General features: G+C 30.9%; 2 protein-coding genes across 2 annotated transcripts in view; one reads left to right on the top strand and one right to left on the bottom strand.

The window, feature by feature from the left end:
* Window positions 1-419: 419 nt before the first annotated feature.
* Window positions 420-2,143, top strand: LOC111715735 (uncharacterized; the record flags this gene model as incomplete). The annotated part of the gene is given in 3 exon segments (XM_023491105.1): window positions 420-501; window positions 1,058-1,145; window positions 1,835-2,143. Coding segments are annotated over 3 exon segments (177 nt in total), but the record flags the coding sequence as incomplete, so codon positions are not given.
* Window positions 2,144-5,034: 2,891 nt separating this feature from the next.
* The window catches only part of LOC111715734 (GATA zinc finger domain-containing protein 14), a 31,764-nt gene continuing 13,457 nt past the window's right edge, over window positions 5,035-23,341 (bottom strand). The window contains exons 6-23 of the mRNA XM_023491104.1: window positions 23,179-23,219; window positions 21,552-21,609; window positions 20,802-20,870; window positions 19,269-19,315; window positions 18,508-18,553; window positions 17,531-17,617; window positions 17,416-17,448; window positions 17,003-17,060; window positions 16,097-16,823; window positions 15,075-15,132; window positions 12,838-12,896; window positions 12,465-12,504; window positions 9,758-9,880; window positions 9,079-9,626; window positions 8,846-8,884; window positions 6,890-6,941; window positions 6,624-6,674; window positions 5,035-5,139 (exon numbers count right to left, since the gene is read on the bottom strand). Of these exons, the coding sequence (XP_023346872.1) occupies window positions 5,035-5,139; window positions 6,624-6,674; window positions 6,890-6,941; window positions 8,846-8,884; window positions 9,079-9,626; window positions 9,758-9,880; window positions 12,465-12,504; window positions 12,838-12,896; window positions 15,075-15,132; window positions 16,097-16,823; window positions 17,003-17,060; window positions 17,416-17,448; window positions 17,531-17,617; window positions 18,508-18,553; window positions 19,269-19,315; window positions 20,802-20,870; window positions 21,552-21,609; window positions 23,179-23,219 (2,241 nt within the window). The remainder of the gene's footprint in view (window positions 5,140-6,623; window positions 6,675-6,889; window positions 6,942-8,845; window positions 8,885-9,078; window positions 9,627-9,757; window positions 9,881-12,464; window positions 12,505-12,837; window positions 12,897-15,074; window positions 15,133-16,096; window positions 16,824-17,002; window positions 17,061-17,415; window positions 17,449-17,530; window positions 17,618-18,507; window positions 18,554-19,268; window positions 19,316-20,801; window positions 20,871-21,551; window positions 21,610-23,178; window positions 23,220-23,341) is intronic.

The raw sequence follows: 23,341 nt of genomic DNA, 5'->3' as shown, positions 1-23,341 counted from the left end.
TTTTTGTCCTAGCACTCTCATTTTGACACTTTCGCCGTGAAATTTTGTGACTTTTAATAAAAAATATATTTAAAGGATTTTTATTCCGTTTTCCGTCTTTAGTTAGTTGCAATTTGTATTGTACTTCCTGCTATAGCTGCTGATGGGATCCCAATTTTTATTTTACTTCCTGCTATAGCTGCTGATGGGATCCCAATTTTTATTTTACTTCCTTCTATAGCTGCTGATGGGATGCCAATTTTTATTGCACTTCTTGCTATAGCTGCTGATGGGATCCCCAATTTTTATTTTACTTCCTGCTATAGCTGCTGATGGGATCCCAATTTCTATTTTACTTCCTGCTATAGCTGCTGATGGGATGCCAATTTTTATTGCACTTCTTGCTATATCTGCTGATGGGATCCAATTTTTTTTTTTAGGATATCATTGAAAAGGCCAAAGTAGAGGCTGCCCGACGATTAGACACAGAAAATCTAGGGCTCATGTCTATGCGAGAAAAAAGTAAGAATAGACAGGACAGACAGGAAGAAAGGACAAACAGAACAGATAGGACAAACAGAACAGATAGGACAAACAGTACAGATAGGACAAACAGTACAGATAGGAAAAACATGACAGATAGGACAAACAGGACAGAAAGGTCAAATAGGACAGACAGGACAGACAGGACAGACAGGACAGACAGGACAGACAGGTCAGACAGGACAAACAGGACATAAAGGACAGACAGGACAAACAGGATAGACAGGAAAAACAGGAAAGATACGACATAAAGAAGGAGACGACCTTTGTGAGCCATCACTGTTTTTCTCTGAAACCAATTTCAAACTAATTATTGAAACAATGGCTTCCCATCCTGTAAGTTGTACTTTCAACAATGATTTGCTTTAAGGTTTTCCATTTAAAAGAGTGCCTAAATGCATGATTCTGCATAAGTTCAAATAATATATTTTTCTCTCACATTTATTTATTCGGAAGCAAAAAACTTTCAAAACCATTCTACTGGGTATTAACTTATAACACTTTAATCCTAGAAATTTTATTTTAAACTTTTCAGAACCGGAACCCACAGCAACAAAATGGAAGAGAAGAGCGAGCAGCTTTGCTTTTAGAATGTACGCAGCCATCTTTTCATGGTGTAATGGGTAAGCGATGATTTTAATAAAAAATACTTGAAGTGACTGTTAACGTAGTTTTGAATGACCTGCCATGCCAAGAAATATATAGACCAGGAACCGCCATATCTCATGCGTCAAATTTGTGTACTGCAGGAGATCAAAACAAAGAATTCAGGGGCAACGCATCATTTTTTAGGGAAAGGGCCCAAGGGGTGGAATACGAATATATTGCTTTTGTATTTTCAATATTGACCAGAAAGCCAAAAATCATAAGCATTCGCTCTAACTTGATATATTAACTTGTTTTTTGTTGGACTGCAATATTATATCAGAGCTCAAGTCCTTTCCCTTTAACTTCTGTGGCCTGGGTTTGTTTACATTCCTCCCACAGTGTACAGCACACAATCTGAGTTGGGCGTTCCTGTATTCAGTTCCTTTTTCCATGCAAAGGTTGCAATGCTTGATTCACACCGGTACCCGTACCAACCTTTCTCTGGTCAAGTCAAGATTTAGATATCTATGTTTATAGTTGGGTAACATGACTGCGCTTTTCTACTACAGGAATACGATAATACGATCAAGGTATTAAGGGTACCGTTGTGAATTGGCTTGTAATTCTTTTATAGAAGGTCACTTAAAAAAGGCAGTCCAATTCATTGTTTTGATTTATTTTTAATCATTTACATTTTCGTCCAAAATTATCTTTTTTTTTAAAGGCGCTGAGAGAAGAAATAACATGAAGAGGCCAGATCAAAATTTCCCAAGAAATCCAAAGAAATTAACAATTCTAAATTTGGCTGCGACATATGCGTCATTCAGAACCATTTAATCCACAACTGAATCCAGAAATAAAGCTAACCTTGAATCCAGAAATAAAGCTTACCTTGAATCCAGAAATAAAGCTAACCTTGAATCCGAGAATTTTACCAAAAATTGAATCTGAAATTTATGATACAAAATTCTATTTCAAAATCAATTCAAACTTTGAGAAAATCTTTAGTTTAACATTTCAAACTAATTTTAAAATTTACGTATATTATATTACATTAAATAAAATGAATGTACAATAAATAATATTAAACCAACACCTTTCATGTAAGAAAAAATCTAATCTTTTATCAAACAAAACCTTTAAATCGAAATAGAGAACAAATGAAATCTTCAAAACTAAGGATGAAAGAACAAAAATGAACAAAATTTAAACCCTGAACAAAATTTAAACACTGAACAGAATTCAAAATTAAGAAAAAAGTGCCAAAACTTGAACAAGCTTCAAACCATGTAAAAAATCCAAACAATGAGCAAACTCCAAACCAAGATAAAAAAATCCAAACAATGAGCAAACTCCAAACCAAGATAAAAAAATCCAAACAATGAGCAAACTCCAAACCAAGATAAATAAATCCAAACAATGAGCAAACTCCAAACCAAGATAAAAAATCCTAACAATAAGCAAACTCCAAACCAAGATAAAATAAATCCAAACAATAAGCAAACTCCAAAGCAAGAAAAAATAAATCCAAACAATGAGCAAACTCCAAACCAAGAGAAAATAACCAAACAATGAGCAAACTCCAAACCAAGACAAGAAAAATCCAAACATAAAAACATCTAAATCAAAGGAATAACGCCTTATTTCAATTAAACCATCAGCTAATGCTATTAATCTGTAAATATAATTGTATCTTATTTTGATGAACATTATTTTTGATAAAAATACAGTTATAACCAGAAAACTCTGGAATAGAAAGTCGACTTTTAGACTCAAGATATGACTTTAACTAAGTCCAATCAACATGAGGTACAGCAATAATGCAGTGTAAAGAGACCCAGCTCACTTAATTAGTGATTTAATAACTTACATGGGAGGCTTTTTGCTTAGGAACAACATCAAATACACTTTAGTATTGCATTATGTCGTTTTTATATTCTACAGTTTTCTGGTTATCACTGTATGTTTTATTAATAAAATTATTATCGAAGATTCTTACAATTGACAATAGTGCCCTTAACAAATCACAGCGGTACTTAAATAATTTGTTTTAATGGAAGAAACAAGCAAGAATATGGCCAAGGATACAAGAAACATCAAAATTTCAGTATTTTTTTTTCTATTGTATTTAAAATGATCCTAATATACTAATTGTGGCATTGTTGGAATTGATAAATAGTTTAATAAGGCACTCTGTGAATTCCTCATGACACTTCATTCCAGGAATATTGAAAAGAATTTGAGTCATAGCCACAAACTCAGATTTTCTAATCCCTATGTCTTTGCAACCCAATGCCGAAGACCTTAGATATTTCAAACTATGAATTCTGGTAGATAAAATAATCTAATTAGAAAATTTTTGTTTGTGACAAAGACTTAATTCCTTTCTGTTAATTTTTATTTCTTATTAGTCTCAGTTCAAAAACATTTGACAGTTTTAACATCAACTATATTGTCTTTCATCTGAAGTGAATCATAAAGTTTTTTTTTTAGTTTTTTTGATATTCTGTCCATATCCATCGAAAAAAAACGTAAAGAAAACGACAATGTCGAAAAAAAACGCAAAGTTTTAAGGCAGAACATAATTTTTATGTTTATTTTCGTTTTTCAAAAATCCAAAGTTATGTAAGAAAATGTTTGTATCTGCTCGTTATTACATATAAAGAATTGTTGTACATATTAATGTATTTTGTAACTATATATATGTGTGTACTAAATTATCAAATAAAAATGTTTTTCATTTAGTTAAATTAAAAAAAAAAACAGTTTTCTGAGTAGAGTGGTTTCTGTTAATTATGTTCATTGATTAAATTATCTATCTTATCTATATATACTCTTTTTAATTAGAAAGGATATGTACGAATATACATTTCCTTGTTCTAAGAATTTACCAAGCCCGCCCCTCCCCCTCTACCCTAGAGAAATAACTGTTGAACTGAAAAAACGTTTAAAAAAATCTATAAGGAATTGAGTCTTTGCTACAAACTCAAATTTTCTAATCCCGTCTTTCAATATGAAGTTGTAAACTTATTTTATTTGATCTAGCAGAATTTATAGTTTGAAATAACTAAGGTTTACAATATTGGATTAGCAAGATTTAAGGATTATAAAATCTGAGTTTTTGACAAAAACTCAATTCCTTTGTGTGGTGACTGATATGACCCTAGGGAAGGTGTATGGTGGGTCGTGATTAAAAATTGTGTCTTAGCAAAAATGTCGATGTTTAAGATTTTAGCAATATTTCAATATAAGGAGAAAATTTGCTGAATTATATAGCTAAAAAGTTAGCAACAATTTTTTTATCAATTACATTTAGCAGAAAAAAAAACTGAAAAATTCTTAGGAATAAATTTTAGAAAATCAACTAATTCTTTTTTATTTTTTATTTTCTGTAAAATAACTATACTGTAATATAATACAATGCATGATTTAGAGCCTAAACGTAAGTTCCTGTAAAGTTTTGAGCCTTGATACATCTTCTATTGGATCCCTAGCTCAATATTTATTATTCTTCAAGGTTTTACCTCCAATGATCGAGGAGAAAACAATTTTAAGATTGATATTAACTTTTTCAAGAAAACTTTTAATTGAACAAATATGATAGAAAGTTACGACCAAAGCTTTATATTTTAGTTAAAATATAACAAAAAGTTTTAAAAATAAAAGAATATGAAGGTGGGAGGAATTTCATGGAGGGGGGGGGGGTTAACTTTAAAACTCTGAAATTTATAGAAAAATTTTAAGAAAAGATTATCTAAGTTTACCATTTAAGATAGACATAAGTTTGAGTTTGGGTTGGAACGTTTTTTTTTGACATTTACAGAGAAATTTAGACCTTGTAAAAATCATACTCTTCCAAAAAGAGAAAATAACTGAAAGTCATAAAAGATTAAAATGAATTTGGTAGCCTTAACTCATAATTCATTAAATAACAAATATTTTCCTGGGACTAGGTTGATATATGGATCGATTGATCCCGGTAAGTTTGGGATCACCCAGAATAATCATTTTCTGATCATACGCAGTTTTCTAAAATAAATATTATTTATGAAGTTTTCTTCTCTTAACTCTGTCAAAAGAAAAATATTCCTTAAGAGTTAAAAGTTTTCTTCTACAGAATTGAGTCTTTGCTACAAACTCAGATTTTTCCTATATCTTTGCAACACAATATGTTGTAGATCTAAGATATTTCTAACTATGAATTCTCTAAGATAAAATAATCTAAGTTTAAAGTTTTAAATATGTAAGGTTGAGTTTGTTAATTATTTATTAAGACTTTCGCACGGAGCGAGAAGTGTGCGGTGGCGGGAACCCCATATCAGGCTTGATTCTTTACTCAGCGCTTTTCTAAATTTAATTACGACATAGTTAAGCCTTATGGCTGTACGACTGTTTAATTATTAATAAAAACAAATATTCTTTTATCTGATAAAAATAATGCAACTTTTACAACTGCTAAAAAAAACCATAATCTTAATTTATTTTTATAAAAAAGTGTTTTAATTTAATTGAACTTAAATTTGAAATGACTGCCCTGCGCGAAATGGCTTTGAATGAATATTCTACTGGAGAGTTTTAAAACTAGTTTGAATTTAATATTTTTAACAAGGATATTATAAAGCTGCTCGTTAAAACAAGATGAACAAGGCTGAAAGGTTTAAAGAGAATTCAGATCTTTAACAGAATTTATTAATATGTATTCTTTTCAACAGATCACGTACAGCTTTTAATTAAGAGTTAAAAATTATTGAGACAATGAGATTCTAAAAATTGTGGAATAGGAAGTTGAGAGTAAAGCAATATGTGTATTTAATGTTGTCAAACCATAAACAGGTTCCCCTATAGTTTTTTTGTCCTATGAACTCTCATTTTTGACACTATCACAGTGAAATTTTGTGACTGTTAATGAATTGAAATTTAAAGGATTTAAAAAAAAAAAATTTTAATGCGTAGGTTAGACTACAGGGCGGTGAAAAGTCCGGTCAATGTAAAAAAATCTAAAATAGCCAAAAACTTTTTGCGACTACAGCTACAGATCTAAAAACTATATTTTTGAAAAGCCCTTGAAAAATGGATGTAGAAACATGTAACCAATTTTGATATTTGTTTAAAACCCTTTTTTTGGCATTTTTTCAACCCTCTTTATAGCACCAAAACTATTATAGTTCTCCATATAGTCTTTTTTTGCAATGAGCTGGCTATGAAAAATTTGGCTATGAACATGCATTTCAACCCTATTCCTATTCTCTTAGGCTTTTTTTTCTATAAGGGGCGTGGGACGGGACGCCCCCCTTGCTATTCATAGATTCAGACCCCCCACCCTTTATAGGATTAAATCAAAAAGTTTTTACCAGCTGCTTGAACATGAATTTTAAGTGAAATGGGTCTATATGTACACTTTTAAATTGATATACATTTTGTTTAATTAACTATTTAACTTGATAATGCTTGAGTTCTAACAGTCGTCTTCCTATTATACTGTTCTACGGAGAACACAGTATTTTATTATTCACCTGTATAAGGGGGGAAGCGGGTATTTGGATTCTACCAATTAAACTAGGCACCTAAAACAATAGTGAAATAGCGTATGAATGTTCTGGGATATCGTTCCGGAATTTTCCAGAACAAGGTACCAGAATTACATGAAAGTCTCCTAAACTTAAGTAAAATAAAACTAGCAACGCATCACGCCAAAAGTCTCTTTAACTTACAATTGGTGAAATATAATGATATTTAAGAAAAGTTTTCAATTATATTTAATAAATCAAATTTTACTCACTTTTGTAATTGTATTGTATTGTGCAGCAGTCGGTGCGGAAGGATTAAATATCCTAAAATATATTATTACAGGGGTTAACCACAAAACAGAAGACGGTAAAGACGATCTAAAATTCTTGAATATAATCTTTTAATGGTTTGTTTAACGATTTTGCAAAGAAAGAAATGAGTTTTAGTTGCAGGGAATCATGAATGTAAGGAAACAGATAGAACAGTTGTCACAGCATTCTTATCCTTTGTGGATAACCAAAGAGAATAGAATATATATTAGAGTGGAATTTACTAGAAAAAATTGTAAAACGGCCATTTGGTTGTACTTTTTCCATACTGCGGTGTACTTCACATATTTGTGCTATATAAACTTTTGGGCCCTGGAACATTATGTTGTAGAAAATCTTTTAAAAATATTAAAAGAAACCCAAATTATGAAATATGCTGGTTTCATAATTGACCAATGATCATTTCACATAGACTCTATGCCTTTCACTTTACAAACGATGATTTTCCGTTATAACTGTAAATCAAATGATGTTTTTTATTCGCCTAATTCATTATAAAGTTTATTTAACAGCTTTAAAAAAATCGAAATTGAAATCGAGAGTCTAGGGAACATACTGTAATAATGTACTCTACTGCATATAATTTGTAAATATTTACATGATTTGTACACTTTGAACTCCCTTTCAGGTTGAAAGTGACTGAAAAAATTCATACCAAGGGATTGTCTAAATTCCACTCTAATACACTTTTTATTCTCTTTGTGGATTTTCATTTATAATTTTGAAAAGAGATTGAAACAAAACATTTCTGTGAAACAATGTTGTTCTTTTTTTTCGATTATAAACGTTCAAGACTTGGGCGTATACAGGAGTTTTTCCATGGGGCTTAACATTCGTTTACATTCGAGTGGCTTAGTGGTGGAACCCCTCTGAAAATTGAGTGCTCACTTCCCTTAGGCCCCCCCCTGTATACGCCTCTGATTCAAGATGTTTTGTTTACATTAAAGAGGCTATGCAGAAATCTAACTTGTGTAGCATATATATAGGGGCGTACTCAGGACTTTGCCTGGGGGGGGGTTCCTTCAAGAAAGGTTTAGCACCCTTTAAGCCTTGAAAACTCACTGGAAACCATAGATTGTAATTACAAAAAGTTTAGCTCGTGTAAGACATGAAATTATCTGCTATATCGCTGATAAAGCAATATTGAGATTATATTTTAAATATTGTTTTTAAGAATTCCAATTTTTCTTTTAAAGGGACTGATATTGTTTAAAGGGACCGATATTGTTTAAAGGGACTGATATTGTTTAAAGGGACTGATATTGTTTAAAGGAGAGGGACAAGCTTAAAGCACGACGGTACCGATGATTTGAGCACCCAAAAGGAGGATATCGTCGTTTTTCCTTCAGAAAAAGTGTTTAATTCTGACAATTTCATCTAATGTCGTCCCTGGTGCAAAAATCCACAAGTCACTTTGATAGATAAACCACAGTTTAAGATATCATTCATTTAAAAATAGATATCTTGTTTGTCAATAAGAAGGTTAAAAGTCAGGAAAAAGTAAAGCTGCACATTTGAAATTTTAAAAAGCGTTATTTTTGTTACAGATGTCGAAAGGATTTTGTCTGATCAAGGATAAATAAAATATACTTCATTTTTCCTTAAAAATTTGCTATTTGCCATTGTGATTTCTTTATAAAAATGGCTTGCGGGGTTATGCAAACACAAACGATGTAGGAAGTTTCCAAAATTCAACACGTTTTCAGTATACCTCTATCTCTTTCTCATTGTCACTCAGATAGGTGTTTATCATATAGAATCGGAACTGTGACAGTTTATAATGGAGGGTCACTTGAAATTATGTATTTGTGTCTACATTCTTGAAAAGTTAAAAAAGTCTATCTTCCAAATATTACAGACCAAAAGGAATTATAATGTAAACTGTATAATATACAAACCTGTCTCTGTGAGATGGCTGAAACCCAGTGACAGTTATTCTGAAAAAAATAAGTTTTACAAGACTCATTATCAAAATCAGTCCCATAAAAATCATTTTGAGTTAATTAATTAATTTTTCTCCTTATTACTACTGCTTAGCTTCTGATTTCTTTTTATATAGTTGTTTTTGTTGATGCAAGAGAGATTAGATATTTCAATTAAAATAATTTCAACCTGGTTATACTCCATATACCTTTTGGGAGGTGGAGTAGTTGTTGTAGTTGTTGTGGTTGTTGTAGTAGTAGAAGTAGTTGATGTTGTTGTTGTTGTAGTTGTAGTAGTTGTAGTAGTTGTAGTTGTAGTAGTAGTAGTTGTTGTTGTTGTGCTTGTTTCTCTAGATTTAAAGTTCCTGCTCTTTATAAGCTCGGTCTTACTTATTCTTCGCCGCCGAATGTTTTGAGGTTTATGTTTTTGAACAGTAGGGTTGGGTTTATGATCAGTATTCTCTGAATTAGATTGGAGTACGGTAGGGGTTGGTCTATGGTTCGTATTCTCCGGGTTATATTGGAGTACTGTAGGGTTGGGTTTATGGTTCGTATTCTCCGGGTTATATTGCAATACTGTAGGGTTTAAAATCTCCGGATGGTTAATTGTTGAGCTTGCAGAACTCTCATAATCATAGTTATAACCACTGTCGGAGTCAGAGTTCCACGAATCTGAACTCTGAGGTTCATTGCCTCTCCTTCTCCCAGAATTTTCTGATTCCATCTTTTGTCGATCTTGCTCTCTGCGCAATATTTCCTTGGAAAGTTTTAATTAAAAATTTGTTCTTTTAACATATTTTTCTCTTTGTTCAAAGGCATTGAATTTTAACGAAGGAATCATTATTGAAAATTATTTTAATAATTTAAATTTTTCTTTCGTTATTCTACCTCCTCTTGTTTCAAGTTATTCCATCGATCTCGATAATCGTGCTGATCATGGTGATGATCCTTATCATCATGATCATCATCACTCTCTTCCCAAAAGTCCAGGGGGAGTCCATCAATTTCGTCCTGAGAAAAAAATTATGAATTTTCTAATCTTTAATCCGTTGTCAATTAACGATCGACTCCATGTTCTTTCTTTAAAAAATAATTATCAAGGCTGCTTAAAAAGACTCTTTTCCTTTTAAATATTACAATATTTTATCATTTTGAGAAAGTTTAACTTGTAAAACATACATATATACATGTAGTTAGGTTTTAGATTTATTAGTGTTGAATAATGGATGAAAAAATTATAAAAAAAAATTACACACTAGGTGTTAGCAATTTACAGTAAAGCTAATTTAACATGTTTCAGATTAGTTCAGTGTCGTTATCCTTAATTTTGAAAAAAGTAAAATTGTTTTATAGATTTCATAGAACTTCAGTCTAAATTTTGTGTGCCACATTTAAGACTTAAAGTATTCGATTTCGTTTATATCGAACACATAACTGTACATGTACATTCCAGTTCTTTAAATGTACCGGGCCGAATTTCAACCAGGCAGGGCAAGCAGTACAGTACAAATACAGACTATATGAGTCAAAACGGGATTGTACGGCAAATGAATAATCTTCTTCTAGTGAAAGGAAAGGAGTCTTTGTCACAAACTCAAATGTTCTAAACCCAATATCTGTGTTATCTGATGGCGTAAACATTTGATATTTTAAACTTATAGATTATTTGGTCTGACAGAATTCTTTATTTGAAATATCTAAGGTCTGCGACATTGGGTGGCTTTAAGATATAGGGATTATAAGATCAGAGTTTGTGACAAAGACTCAATTCCTTCATGTGACATTGTATACATATGCGTTTTAAATTTTCAAAATAGAATTATAATTGTATAAAAGTATATGAAAGGGCAGGTTATTTGAAATATTTGGCAAAATTTATACTTTCTCTTATTTCGAGAAAATGTAAAATTTTGTAAAATATAAAATGTTTTAATTCTCTGGACTTATCATTTTATTTCTACAGAGACATTTACATAAAAATAACAAAAATAGAAAATACTAAGAATACTACAGTTGTTTACTACGGTTGAATTAATTATCTATAAACCCAAATTGTAAAATACAAAGTAAAAAAAGCATTCGTTGTTCTTTTTTAATATTATCGTTTTTAACTTTTTAACATTTATAAAAAAAATATCTGTGATATCATGAAAGTAATTGAGTTTTTGCCACAAACTCTGATTTTCTAATCCCTGATCATTACAACCTGATTTTGTAGACTTTTATATTTCAAACTATAAAAGTTATGTTTGTGGCAACAACTCAATTTCTTCTCTAAACTAAAAATTGCAAATACTTAAATAAAACTTTTGAAGGATAAGCAGCTAAGCTGCAAATCTTAACTGAAACTTTTGAATTATACAGTTAAACTAGATGTGTAGAAAATTTAATATTTTAACTTTGAGACGGAAAAGAGTGAAATTAATATGAGCAGGTGTTTATTTTTTGTAAAAGGAATTATTAAATTAGAAAATAATTTTAAAGTATTTTTTCGGGATTTGATTCACATTGTTATACTGAAATCTTGACTGTTTATAGTTTTTGAATATTGTGAATATTAACTAATTCTAGTGGGTTCGGAGTATTATAACTGAAATGATAAATATGTTATGTAATGAGTAATGATCAATGTTGTCTATTTGTGCATAATTTTGCATATTTTTCTCTTTTCTTTTTCAAAAATTTATTTAAACAAATTTAAACTACGCCATTTATATATGTATTTAAATCTTTGTGTGTGAATAAATTTTTATAATAATAATAATTTTTCGCTGCATTTTCATTTAATTATTAGAGAATTTATTGACATTTAACATTTCATGTTTTTAATTTGCCAAAGTTCTATTCACGATGAAACAAAGTTTTACTTGTCAAGAGTTTAATCTCCTAATATTTAAATGAAATAAATATATGATTAATTATCTTTTGTTTAGTTTCTGAGACTATAATTGAATAAATGTGAGTTATGGTTGAACCGCAAAGAGGTAGTTCAGCTTGACCCGGCGTACAAGAGAAGTGGTTTAACCACGTCTACGCGGATCAACCATGTTTAAAGTTATTAATTAAATATTGGGGTTTTTATAAAAGACATATCACGTCTATCTATACATCTTTTAACCTGTGATTGTTTAATAACTAACAAATAACAATATTTGGGGTTTTTACATTTATTTTTTTATTGCGGATTATCTAAAAAGAAATAATTTTCTCATCGCTAATCGACCTCCCCTGAGCCTCTGAGGACATAAAGTAATCTGAAAACGTTGGACTCTGATATGGCTAAAACGTTGAACGTAAGATTCTCTAAATTCTATTCGTAATTTTGCATAAAGGAATTGAGTGTTTGTAACAAACTCTGATTTTCTAATACCTATATTTTTTCCACCTGATGGTGTAAACCTTTGATATTTCAAACTTAGATTTTTTCATCTAACAGAATTCATAGTTTCAAATATCTAAGGTCTACGGCATTGGATTACAAAGATATAGAGATTAGAAAATCATAGATTGTGACAAAGACTCAATTTCTTTGACCTCTTCTTCAACAATTATATTGGAGTGATGTGACATTTTTTAAAATCCAAAATACACAAACCTGGCTATATTCATCTCTTCTCCTAATAATCTGGTTTCCGCTAAAGAAAATTTTGATTATTAAATTAATCTATATTTAATCAAAGATTAATTATGAAATTAAGGAAATAAGCCACAAACTAATTCCTATTGCTTTTTAACCTGATGTTCAAACCGTTGATATTTTAAACTTAGACTTTCTTATCTAACATAATTTAAAATATAAATACGATATTGGGTTGCAAAGAAATAGGGGTTTGCTCCGTTTCAAGATGATCATATAAATGCTAAAAAAAAAATTTAAAGAAAAAAGATTTTCATTTTAAGATTTTTAAACAATATTTTTTATTTTTATTTAATTTAATTTAGTTTAGACAAGGCGTTGTATTTCCTACTTTTCTCTCTTATTTTCTGATTGTTTGTAAAGAGTTGCTCTCCGGGGATCCTCTAAACCCTGAAAGAGAAAATCCATGAAATTCAGAAAAGAGAAAATCTGTGAAAACATGTCAGAGAGACACGTGGGCGTAGCTGAATAAAGTTGGCATCGTTTCTCATAACAACAAAAATTTGTGTGATAAACCAAAAAAAAGGAAGGTTTAGATTCGCGTCGATTTTTAAAACTTAAAATGTTCAGGGACAGCTGCTCAAAGCTTTAAAAAAGAGTCTAAATTGTTTTACTTAATGATTTTTCCACCAGATTTTAAGAAAATTCGCTTAAAATATTGGTAAAAATCTGCAAGTTTCTCTCCCGTATATATATAAAAATAAGATTAAAATCAAAATGAAAAATCTGTTAAATTGTTGATGAATGTCTCTAGAACTGGAAATCATTAAAACATCGTAAAAATTTAAAATGGCAGACCAAGGCCTGCGCACTTGCTAGAATTTACCATTTTCAGAATCGGTTAATTTTGGATCCTTTTCCCTTAGATAAACAAACTAACCTAAACCAAACTAAACTATACTATAGATGTTAACCCTAAACAGGCTGCAGGGGGGGGGGGCGTTTGGCACATCCCCTCTGTAATTTTTGGTCCTAGCACTCTCATTTTTGACACTATCACCGTGAAATGTTGTGACTTTTAATGAATAGTAATTTAAAGGATTTTTTTGTAAACAAAAATTTTTCGACCCTTTTTTAGGCATTTTTTCCACCCTCCCTAGCGGTCTAATTATTTTTTTCCTTTGAGCTGGCCATGAAAAATTGGGCTATGCACATGCATTTCAACACTATAACCTATTCTCTAAGGCCTTTTTCTAAGGGGGGCACCAAACGCGCGCCCCCCCCCCAGGCTATACATAGATTCAGACCCCACAGCCTTAATAGGGTTAACATAAAAAGCTTTTTGTTGTTTGAATCAATATATAATCATATTCATATCAGAAAACAAGAAACCCTTATAAATAGCAGGAAAATTATGTAACTAGCTGAAGGGCCCGGCGTTGCCCGTGTAAAAAAATTTGAAAAAAAAGTTTTTAAAAATGTTATACAAAAAGTTATAAAAAAAATGCTGGAAAAAATGGTAAAAAACTTCGAATTTTTTTAGCTAATAACAACCCCCGAATACTTATGAGTGTCCACAAATAATTTCAGCCCAATCGGTCAAACAGATATACGCAACATATATATATATATAATAATGTACTCTACTGCATATAATTTGTAAATATTTACATGATTTGTACACTTTGAACTCCCTTTCAGGTTGAAAGTGACTGAAAAAATTCATACCAAGGGATTGTCTAAATTCCACTCTAATACACTTTTTATTCTCTTTGTGGATTTTCATTTATAATTTTGAAAAGAGATTGAAACAAAACATTTCTGTGAAACAATGTTGTTCTTTTTTTTCGATTATAAACGTTCAAGACTTGGGCGTATACAGGAGTTTTTCCATGGGGCTTAACATTCGTTTACATTCGAGTGGCTTAGTGGTGGAACCCCTCTGAAAATTGAGTGCTCACTTCCCTTAGGCCCCCCCCTGTATACGCCTCTGATTCAAGATGTTTTGTTTACATTAAAGAGGCTATGCAGAAATCTAACTTGTGTAGCATATATATAGGGGCGTACTCAGGACTTTGCCTGGGGGGGGGTTCCTTCAAGAAAGGTTTAGCACCCTTTAAGCCTTGAAAACTCACTGGAAACCATAGATTGTAATTACAAAAAGTTTAGCTCGTGTAAGACATGAAATTATCTGCTATATCGCTGATAAAGCAATATTGAGATTATATTTTAAATATTGTTTTTAAGAATTCCAATTTTTCTTTTAAAGGGACTGATATTGTTTAAAGGGACCGATATTGTTTAAAGGGACTGATATTGTTTAAAGGGACTTGTTTTATTATAGAATTAAATTATGATTTCTATAATCTGTATTAGATATTTATAATTCTATGTCTTTACGGTGTTTTTAAAAAGAATATCAAACATATAAATAACTATGAATTTAGAAACTAAAACTAAATCCTGGATATATAATTTATACTTGATCAGACAAAGCAATTAAAAGTGTACCGTTGTGAATTGGACATTTACCGCCTTTATGGAGAGTAACTTAAGCTTACAGTCCCTTTAAGATAAATATAATAAACTATTCGAAAGAGAATTCTTCTAAATAGTTTGTTAACTTACTGCATCCTCTTCGTAATAATCTTCATCATAGTAATCTCCATATTCATCCGAATCAGAACTAAAAAAAGATTTTTGGATGTGTTTGGATGATAAGTTCTTGTTGAAATGATATGGCATAGACCCTATAGAGATATTTTCATAGATAGAGAAAAAATAAATGTTAAAAGTTGGCATGGCAAAGTTGAAAAAATCAAAATTCCTTTTGTCCACGAAATGGTTAGAACTGAAATGTCCCATCGAAAGATAATTTCTTCTGCCAAATACAGAAAGAAAATTAAAAACATGAAATATCTACATTTAAAATAAAATTTTCAATTTTTGTATTTTTGCAAATAATGTTTTCAAGGACCCCTAACACCTATCAAATAACAAAACTTCAGACAAAAGTACAAATCAATAACCGTCAAAAAACAAGATTGTTAAAAATATATCATCTAACAAAATATTTAATAGACGTTATCACATTTTCGAAAATAAAATTGAAATAATTTTACTCTGTTAAAAAAGATAATAATGCAAACCTAAATTGAACAAGGACCCCCCCCCCATTCCCCTTTATTCCTCCTGTTCTATTTTATACAAATATTACAATTTACAATATTAAAATTGTTTTAACTTATGAATAATTCAAATACTAGTATAATTAAAATATTAATTAAAATCTAGATTATAAGGAAATGTAAAAGTAAAAATAAAAGTTTCTAAAAGTTTTTGTGTAAGTATGTTTTAAGGGACTTTATTTGTAATTAGAACTTCTATTTAACAATAAGTTTAAATTGCACCCTGCGACCGACGGGTCGATGTTCAGCCTTTATTCTATCAATAATGTGGAAGATAAAGTTTGGTTTTTATCTTCATTGTTTATACGTTAATATAAAACCCTTAATTGAAAATAATCATTTTTTAAAGAGATAAACAATAAAAATGGATATCTCTTTCATTTTTGACCAGAAAAAGCATTGATTGGCTTTCAACAAAATTAATTCTTCAATCGAAAAAATAAAAAATTTAAGTTTTCATACCTCTGTGATTGAGAATCTTGATAATTCAGTTGGTACGTTGTAGGGATATCTTTCTTCAATAAAAAGGGATTTGATTTATCTCTCGTGCTTTCAGTTTGTCTTTCAACATAGATCGGATTATCTCGTTTATTGAAAGTAGGTCTTTCATGTGATATCGGCCTCTCTTGTCCGCTTGGATTTGGCCTCTCATAGAAAACTGACCTCTCATGTCCATTTTGATTTGGCCTCTCATAGAAAACTGACCTCTCTTGTCCTTTTTGATTTGGCCTCTCATATAAAACTGACGTTTCTTTTCCTTTTTGATTTGGCCTCTCATATAAAACTGACCTCTCTTGTCCACTTGGATTTGGCCTCTCATGTCCATTTGGATTTGACCTCTCTAATAAAATTGGACTATTTGGCAGATTTTGATTTGGTCTCACAAAGGATGGTCTACCTTGGCCACTTGGATTTTGATTTCGATGATTGTTCAGTATTTGATCTCGTCTTTTGGCCGGTAGAATCTCAGATTTTCGTCGATCGGCCGCCGGTTTGTTTAGCGTTGGACGTTGCAGGTTCAAATCCACGGAATAGTTTTTTAGACTTGAACCTGGGAATAGAATTTCAACCATAGGGGTGCTTTGAGCCTCTTCAATTGGATTTTCGAAGTTATATTTTGGCCGGAATCTATTGGGGTTTCGTTGGCTCTTTCCTGCAGAACTGCGCTCCTTTGTTTGCAACTTCGTCGCTAACATTGTTTTTTAGTAAATAAGATTTTTACATGGTTTATTTTTAAAATTATTGATGAAAGCCTTAATCAATTATGACAGGATTTTGTGCTGTCAATTTCTCTAATAAATATATAAATATCTTGAGGCGTCTAAATATAAAAGATATATATTGTTTTTTGCTAAAACAACTAATTACCTCGATTTGAAGGGATAACTTTCCAATCCTCCTCTGTTGGTCTTGTCACTACCAGATCCTTAACAAAGGAATTAAGTTTTTGCCACAAACTCAAATTTTTTTGATCACTAAACCTTTGCAACCCGATGGTGTAAACATTTGATATTTCAAACTTGTATAATTTGATCTATAATAAAATATATAGTTTGAAATATCTAAGGCCTACAAAATTGGATAGCAAAGATATAGGGATTAGAAAATTAAAGTTTGCGGCAAGAGCTAAATTCCTTTGCAAAGTGTTAAGGGTTGCTAAGATGCCTCTTTTAGAGCGTTTTTTGCCCCCCCCCCTTAGAAATATAGCTTATAACTTAATTTTTGCAGCGCAAAAAAAATATGTAAAAATTGAAACAGTTAGTTACAGTAAAAAATCTAACATTTTGCGATGCAGAGAAACCATCTTTCGTTACCTGAAAAAAACAGTGTTTTATAAGACAATTAAAAAAATATTTATAAAATGTATTATGTATTGTTTTGTAAATATGTACTTACTGGACCCCCAAACTGGGAAGTGTACTGTAAAGCTTCTTGTACATCTGCACGGGAACGCAGAGGTGGGCTGTACAACAGGGGTCCGTACTGTAACAATAAAATTGTACAATGTGCACAACAGGGGTCCGTACTCTGTAACAGTATAATTGTACAATGTGTACAACAGGGGTCCGTACTGTAACAGTATAATTGTACAATGTGTACATGAAGGAAACTGATCTCAAAATCCAGTTTTCTCAGGGGCGTATTCAAGAATGTTTCCAGAGTGGGGCTTATTTTTTTTGTTCCAAGGGGGGCTCAGAACCTGTTGGGCCTGGAACCCCTGAAAACCATTGATTTTACTGGTCCAAGGGGGGGGGGGGTTGAGCCTTCTTAGCCCTTCTTATTTTATCCAGCAGAATTTCTTTTTTGAAAATAATAAAAGTCTACGATTTCAATGGAAAATATTGGGATTAATTTATGATTAATTAGAAAATTTGGAGAATAATTAGTTCCTTTATAATGAAAGCTTCGATATTCAATAATCAACGATGTAATTATGAATGATTTTTCCACATCATATTTTTGTACTTTATTCTTTCAAAAGAAAAACTGTTAGGGGTGTATGTTTTGCAGGGAGTGTTATATAAATTTTGATGATTTTGGAAAATAAAGAAAAATTAAATATTAAAAGTCATTCTTTTTTATACTTTTAATAATGAATTCTCCTTAAAAATCTTTGATATGCCCAAAGTCAGCGAAAAACCCTAAATAAATTTCCGCTCCCTGCAAGCATATTTAATTTCTGGTTCAAAAGGGGAGGGGGAGGGAGAAAAAGGGGTGAAGGAGAAAAAAGGGGGGGAGGGAAAAAAAACCTTTTCGAGAAAAAATACACTACTCCAAACTTTTTAAAGTCAAAATAAAGTATGAAGAAAAAACTTTAAAAAATAAAATTCTGATATTCATAAATATTCGAAATATATGATAATATATTTAACCTGGATTCGGGGGAAAATAGGAGGCCTATCCCCATACAAAACATCACTAAAAAATATAAAGAATTTCTAACGATCGACTTTTTAAAAATGATTTGAAAATATCGTTGATTTTCTAGACGATAAAATGATAATGCCCAAGTGCGATATCTTAAGGTGAATTGCGGATTATATGAAGCCTATAGTTGCGGAAGAAAAGTAGGTACTGTCGCGAATTAAGCATGCAGCTCTTTTTAAATGGGGGTCTTCATTAAAATTATATCGATAATCGATAATCCCAATTTAAGATATTCTGTTGCTTTTGAATAAAATTTCTTCAAGAAATATTTGCTTTTGTATTTTTCATTTAATGCAAACTAGACCGACGGAGAAAGTAAAATGTGTGTGACATCATTTATACAACTTAAAAGGACAGACCGGCTATGTAAAATAGTTAAGCTGAGTATGCAGTGGACAAATTCTTTAGGATTCATTTGAGCCATACCTTACATAGCCGGTCTGTCCCTTTTATGAACCTTAACAGCTCCTCTCATTTGAATTGTTCGTACAAGTATGGGAGAAGCAAGTTATTTTCGTTTTTGCGTTTACATATTAGAAATTAGAAATATTAGAAATTTTAATTTTTTTTGTTTATCTCCAAAGTTGTCCAATTAAAGGATTGAAAAGAGTTTATTCTCACTTGCAATTATTTTACTTTTTACTTTTACTTTTACTTGACACCATCTAGTGTTCTATCTGTTATTTTAATTATTCTATGATTTTACCTCAAAGATTCTCTTATTAACGCGGTCATTTTCTGGAGAACTGTTGCCTAATTAAAATAATATTAATAACAAATTTTAAAGAAATGTGACCGTTGTGACCGTTGTTTTATTTATTTGTTGTATTTTACTAAGGCTGAACCGAAGTGGCCCAACATTTTTAATTTAACTGCATTGGAAGTTTATGAAGTTTTTGAAAACTAACAAACATAATTGGCAGCTCGGACTAAGCTTACAGGGCTGTTCGCGCCCATCTTCTATTTCAATTATGAACATGTTCTCTTAGTGTACATTGTAAAACAAAAACAAACAAAAAAGGTTAAAAAAAACTTTCACCGTCAAGAGGAAATAATATATTAATGCAAAAAATAAATATTTAAATTATATAATTCTAATGTAATGAATTCTATTAGTAAGAAACTGTTTAACATCTCATTTTCTTAAAGTGACAGTTGTGTTGTAATGACTGTTGTGTTTTAGTGACTGTTTTGTGTTGTAATGACTGTTATGTTTAAGTGACTGTTGTGTTGTAATGACTGTTGTGTTGTAATGACTGTTGTGTTGTAATGACTGTTATGTTTTAGTTACTGTTGTGTTGTAATGACTGCTGTGTTGTAATGACTGTTGTGTTGTAATGACTGTTGTATTGTAATGACTGTTGTGTTGTAGTGATTGTTGTGTTGTAATGACTGTTGTGTTGTAATGACTGTTATGTTTTAGTGACTGTTGTGTTGTAATGACTGTTGTGTTGTAGTGACTGTTGTGTTGTAATGACTGTTGTGTTGTAATGACTGTTATGTTTTAGTGACTGTTTTGTGTTGTAATGGCTGTTGTGTTGTAGTGACTGTTGTGTTGTAATAACTGTTGTGTTGTAATGATTGTTGTGTTGTAATCGTTTACAGTCCCTTTAATTTTAATCGTTTACAGTCCCTTTAAGGGTAATCATTTACAGTCCCTTTAAGGGTAATCGTTTACAGTCTCTTTAATGGTAATCGTTTACAGCCCCTTTAAGGGTAATTGTTTACAGTCCCTTTAATGTTAATCGTTTACAGTCCCTTTAATGGTAATCGTTTACAGTCCCTTTAATGGTACTAGTTAAAAGTCCCATTAATGTTAATCGTTTACAGCCCCTTTAAGGGTAATCGTTTTTACCCTGTATTATCCAGTATTTTTAGATGAAAATTTGATATTAGTTCATTAATCAATTTTCCATTGAAAGGGATTTAGTTAGAACATTTATAATTATTTTATGAAGGGAAAAATAAGTTTAAGATTACCGAAAACTTAGAATACTTTCCCAGCTGCAAATTAAACGCACAAGAAGAAGACGATTTATTTGGCGTAATATCCCGTTTTCCCATCAATTGTCTGTTATATTCTTATGTATACTGTATATTTAAAACTAAGAATTCTGTTGGAATATCGAAGGTTTAGGACATATTGTGTTGCAAAGGATTAGGGATTTTAAAATTAGAGTTGGAGCCGAGTAATCAGGTTTTTTTACACTGTACCTCTTTCGGTTTCTTTAAAATTTACCTCTTTCGGTGGCGATGTATTGATTGATTTCCGAAAACCCTGGAAGGGAACTGGCCTCCTCTCAGATATCTTAAAGTTTAAAAACTAGAAAAAACTGTGTTTTTGAATTAATTTTTTTTTATCCCATTCTGAGCAATATTATAAACCTTGTCCAACTCCATTAATGAAAACAACCTTTGCAAAATGATTTAAAAGTCAATATTTTTTTAATTATTTCAGCTGCAAATCTAGAATTTACTTTAAAATCTCTTGAAAACTGCAGTAGAAAGAAACATATGTGTGCCACATATAAATATTTGTCAAAAATTTAAAAAAAAGCTTTTTCACATTTTTTCGGACATTCTTTTTTTTTTTTTTTGGTTAAAAGTATATCAACCCTGGGACATCTTTTTTTAAGAAAATGTAACAAAATTTAAAAATCTGAAATTTTCTTTAAAAAAGTGCTCTTTTCCACGGACGTCAATATATCTTAAAATATCTTAATTTTAATCTTAAATATTTATCTTTTAAAGAAATCTGTGAAGAATGTTTTCTGAGACAAAAAAGAAAATGATTCTTCAACAGAGGTAAAGTTAAAAATATCCAATGGGTGGAAAAGATAAATTGGAGGAAATATCCAAGAATTTTTTCGATTTTATGTGGATGATTTTTATTGAGTTTTTGACCACCTAATTCATGAATTTCAGATAAAAGGTCCACAGAAATTTTTTTTTCAATATTTTCAAATTTTATTTTTTATTTTAAAGATACCTGATCTTTAATAAAGGCAGGCCGACCAGCTGAGCCTGCTTGATCTCCGTTAAATATTCTAAAAAATAAAAAAGTAAAAAATTAGAAAAACGAAACAAAAAACTAGAACTGGGTAACATAATATTAATACTTCAGATAATCTTATCATCAAATAATAAAATAGTGATTTTTAGAAAATATTTAAAAATAAATATAATATTTTCCATAAATTATAATATTTGACACACAAATGTAAGTACATTACACATTCACATTTTTATGATTACTTTTTAAGAATCCAAATGTTAGACAAGAGTTCATACGCGACGATAAGACCCATGAAATAGTGGAAAAGGAAGACAGAATTTTTTCAATCTTTTGTGCATATTTGATGTTGTTGCATGGCAAATGCATTTTCTTAAAAGTCAACTTCTTATTCCACATTTATTTTAGATAAAAATATTGCATGTTAAAAAAAAATTTTGTTTTAAAAAGAAAAAAGAAAAAAGTTCGGTTTGAAATTTTTCCAAGCAAAAAAAAACAATTTTTCAATTTCTTACTAGAGCGCAAAGTCGTCAGTAGTAGAAATTTATCTGACTTTTATCTCTTCAAGGTGAAATAATTTTACTGAAGAATTTTTCTAAGAATTATAAACTGAAATAAGAAATTGAATAGTTGTAGATTTTGATTTGTGAAAAGGAGAATTTAAACAATTCCCAGAAAGCTTTGAATGAATATTTTATACAACTTTTTTTGCTGAATTCATGTTTAAATTGCACTACGCGTGCATAAAGTTAACAAATAATTATTTATGCTGTACTGTAATTGGAAGAGATGCATTAAAAAAATTTCGAGTTTTAACTTTACTTTTCAAGAGGATTTTAAGACATACGATACGGATATTGTTAAATTCATGCGACACCATGGTACACGGGAAGCCGTAGTACATTTGAATTTTCGAGCCATGTCAACCTTTCCGGTCCCCGTTTGTACTGTATCGTCCGCACGTTGGGTAAATAAAGCAGACACTCAATAGGACTAGCCGGTGCAACAAGGTTGACGCGGTCAGACTTTNACCTTGTTGCACGGGCTAGTCCTATTGAGTGTCTGCTTTATTTAGCCAATGTCCGGGCGATACAGTACAAACAGGGACCGGAAAGGTTGACCTGGCTCGGAAATTCAAATGTACTATGGCTGCCCGTGTAGGTTGAATTTACTTTTACTAAAGGGTCAGGGGTGAGTGAGTATGACTTTGTGACCACGAAGCCCTTCGAGCTTTGAGGTATACTAAGGAGGGAAAATTTACTTGGTCACAAACTAGTAATACAAAACATTTCTTCTCAATAGTTCTTTAACAATAGAAGTTTTATCTTGTTAAATTTTAATCTTATGCAAAGGAATTGAGTCTTTGCCACAAATTCTGATTTTCTAATCCCTACATCTTAAAAATCCACTATTGTAGACCTTTGCTATTTCAAACTATAAATTCTGTGACACAAAATAATTTATAAGTTTGAAATATCAAAGAAACAGAGAATGCAACCTGATGGTGTCATCAGGTTGCATTCTCTATTTAAATTATATCAAATTTTATAGATTGTAAAGTTATTTTTTTTGTAAATTAAATCAAGTGAAAAGTTATTTTTACCTAGTGTGTGTGGTGAAATCAGAGTGTCGCGAATACTGATTCTTTAAAAATATATTTTTTATAGATTGAAATTGTAGATTTACAAATTTTCTACATAATATTAAACCTGAGCTGAAAACTTTATAATGGTGGATATCGAGATTATAATGCTTAATCCTCTATT

Source organism: Eurytemora carolleeae, unplaced genomic scaffold (genome assembly GCF_000591075.1).
Source record: "Eurytemora carolleeae unplaced genomic scaffold, Eaff_2.0 scaffold1860, whole genome shotgun sequence".
Taxonomy (NCBI): domain Eukaryota; kingdom Metazoa; phylum Arthropoda; class Copepoda; order Calanoida; family Temoridae; genus Eurytemora; species Eurytemora carolleeae.
The sequence above is the reverse complement of the archived record's forward strand: the minus strand, read 5'-3'. Positions and strand labels throughout refer to the sequence as shown.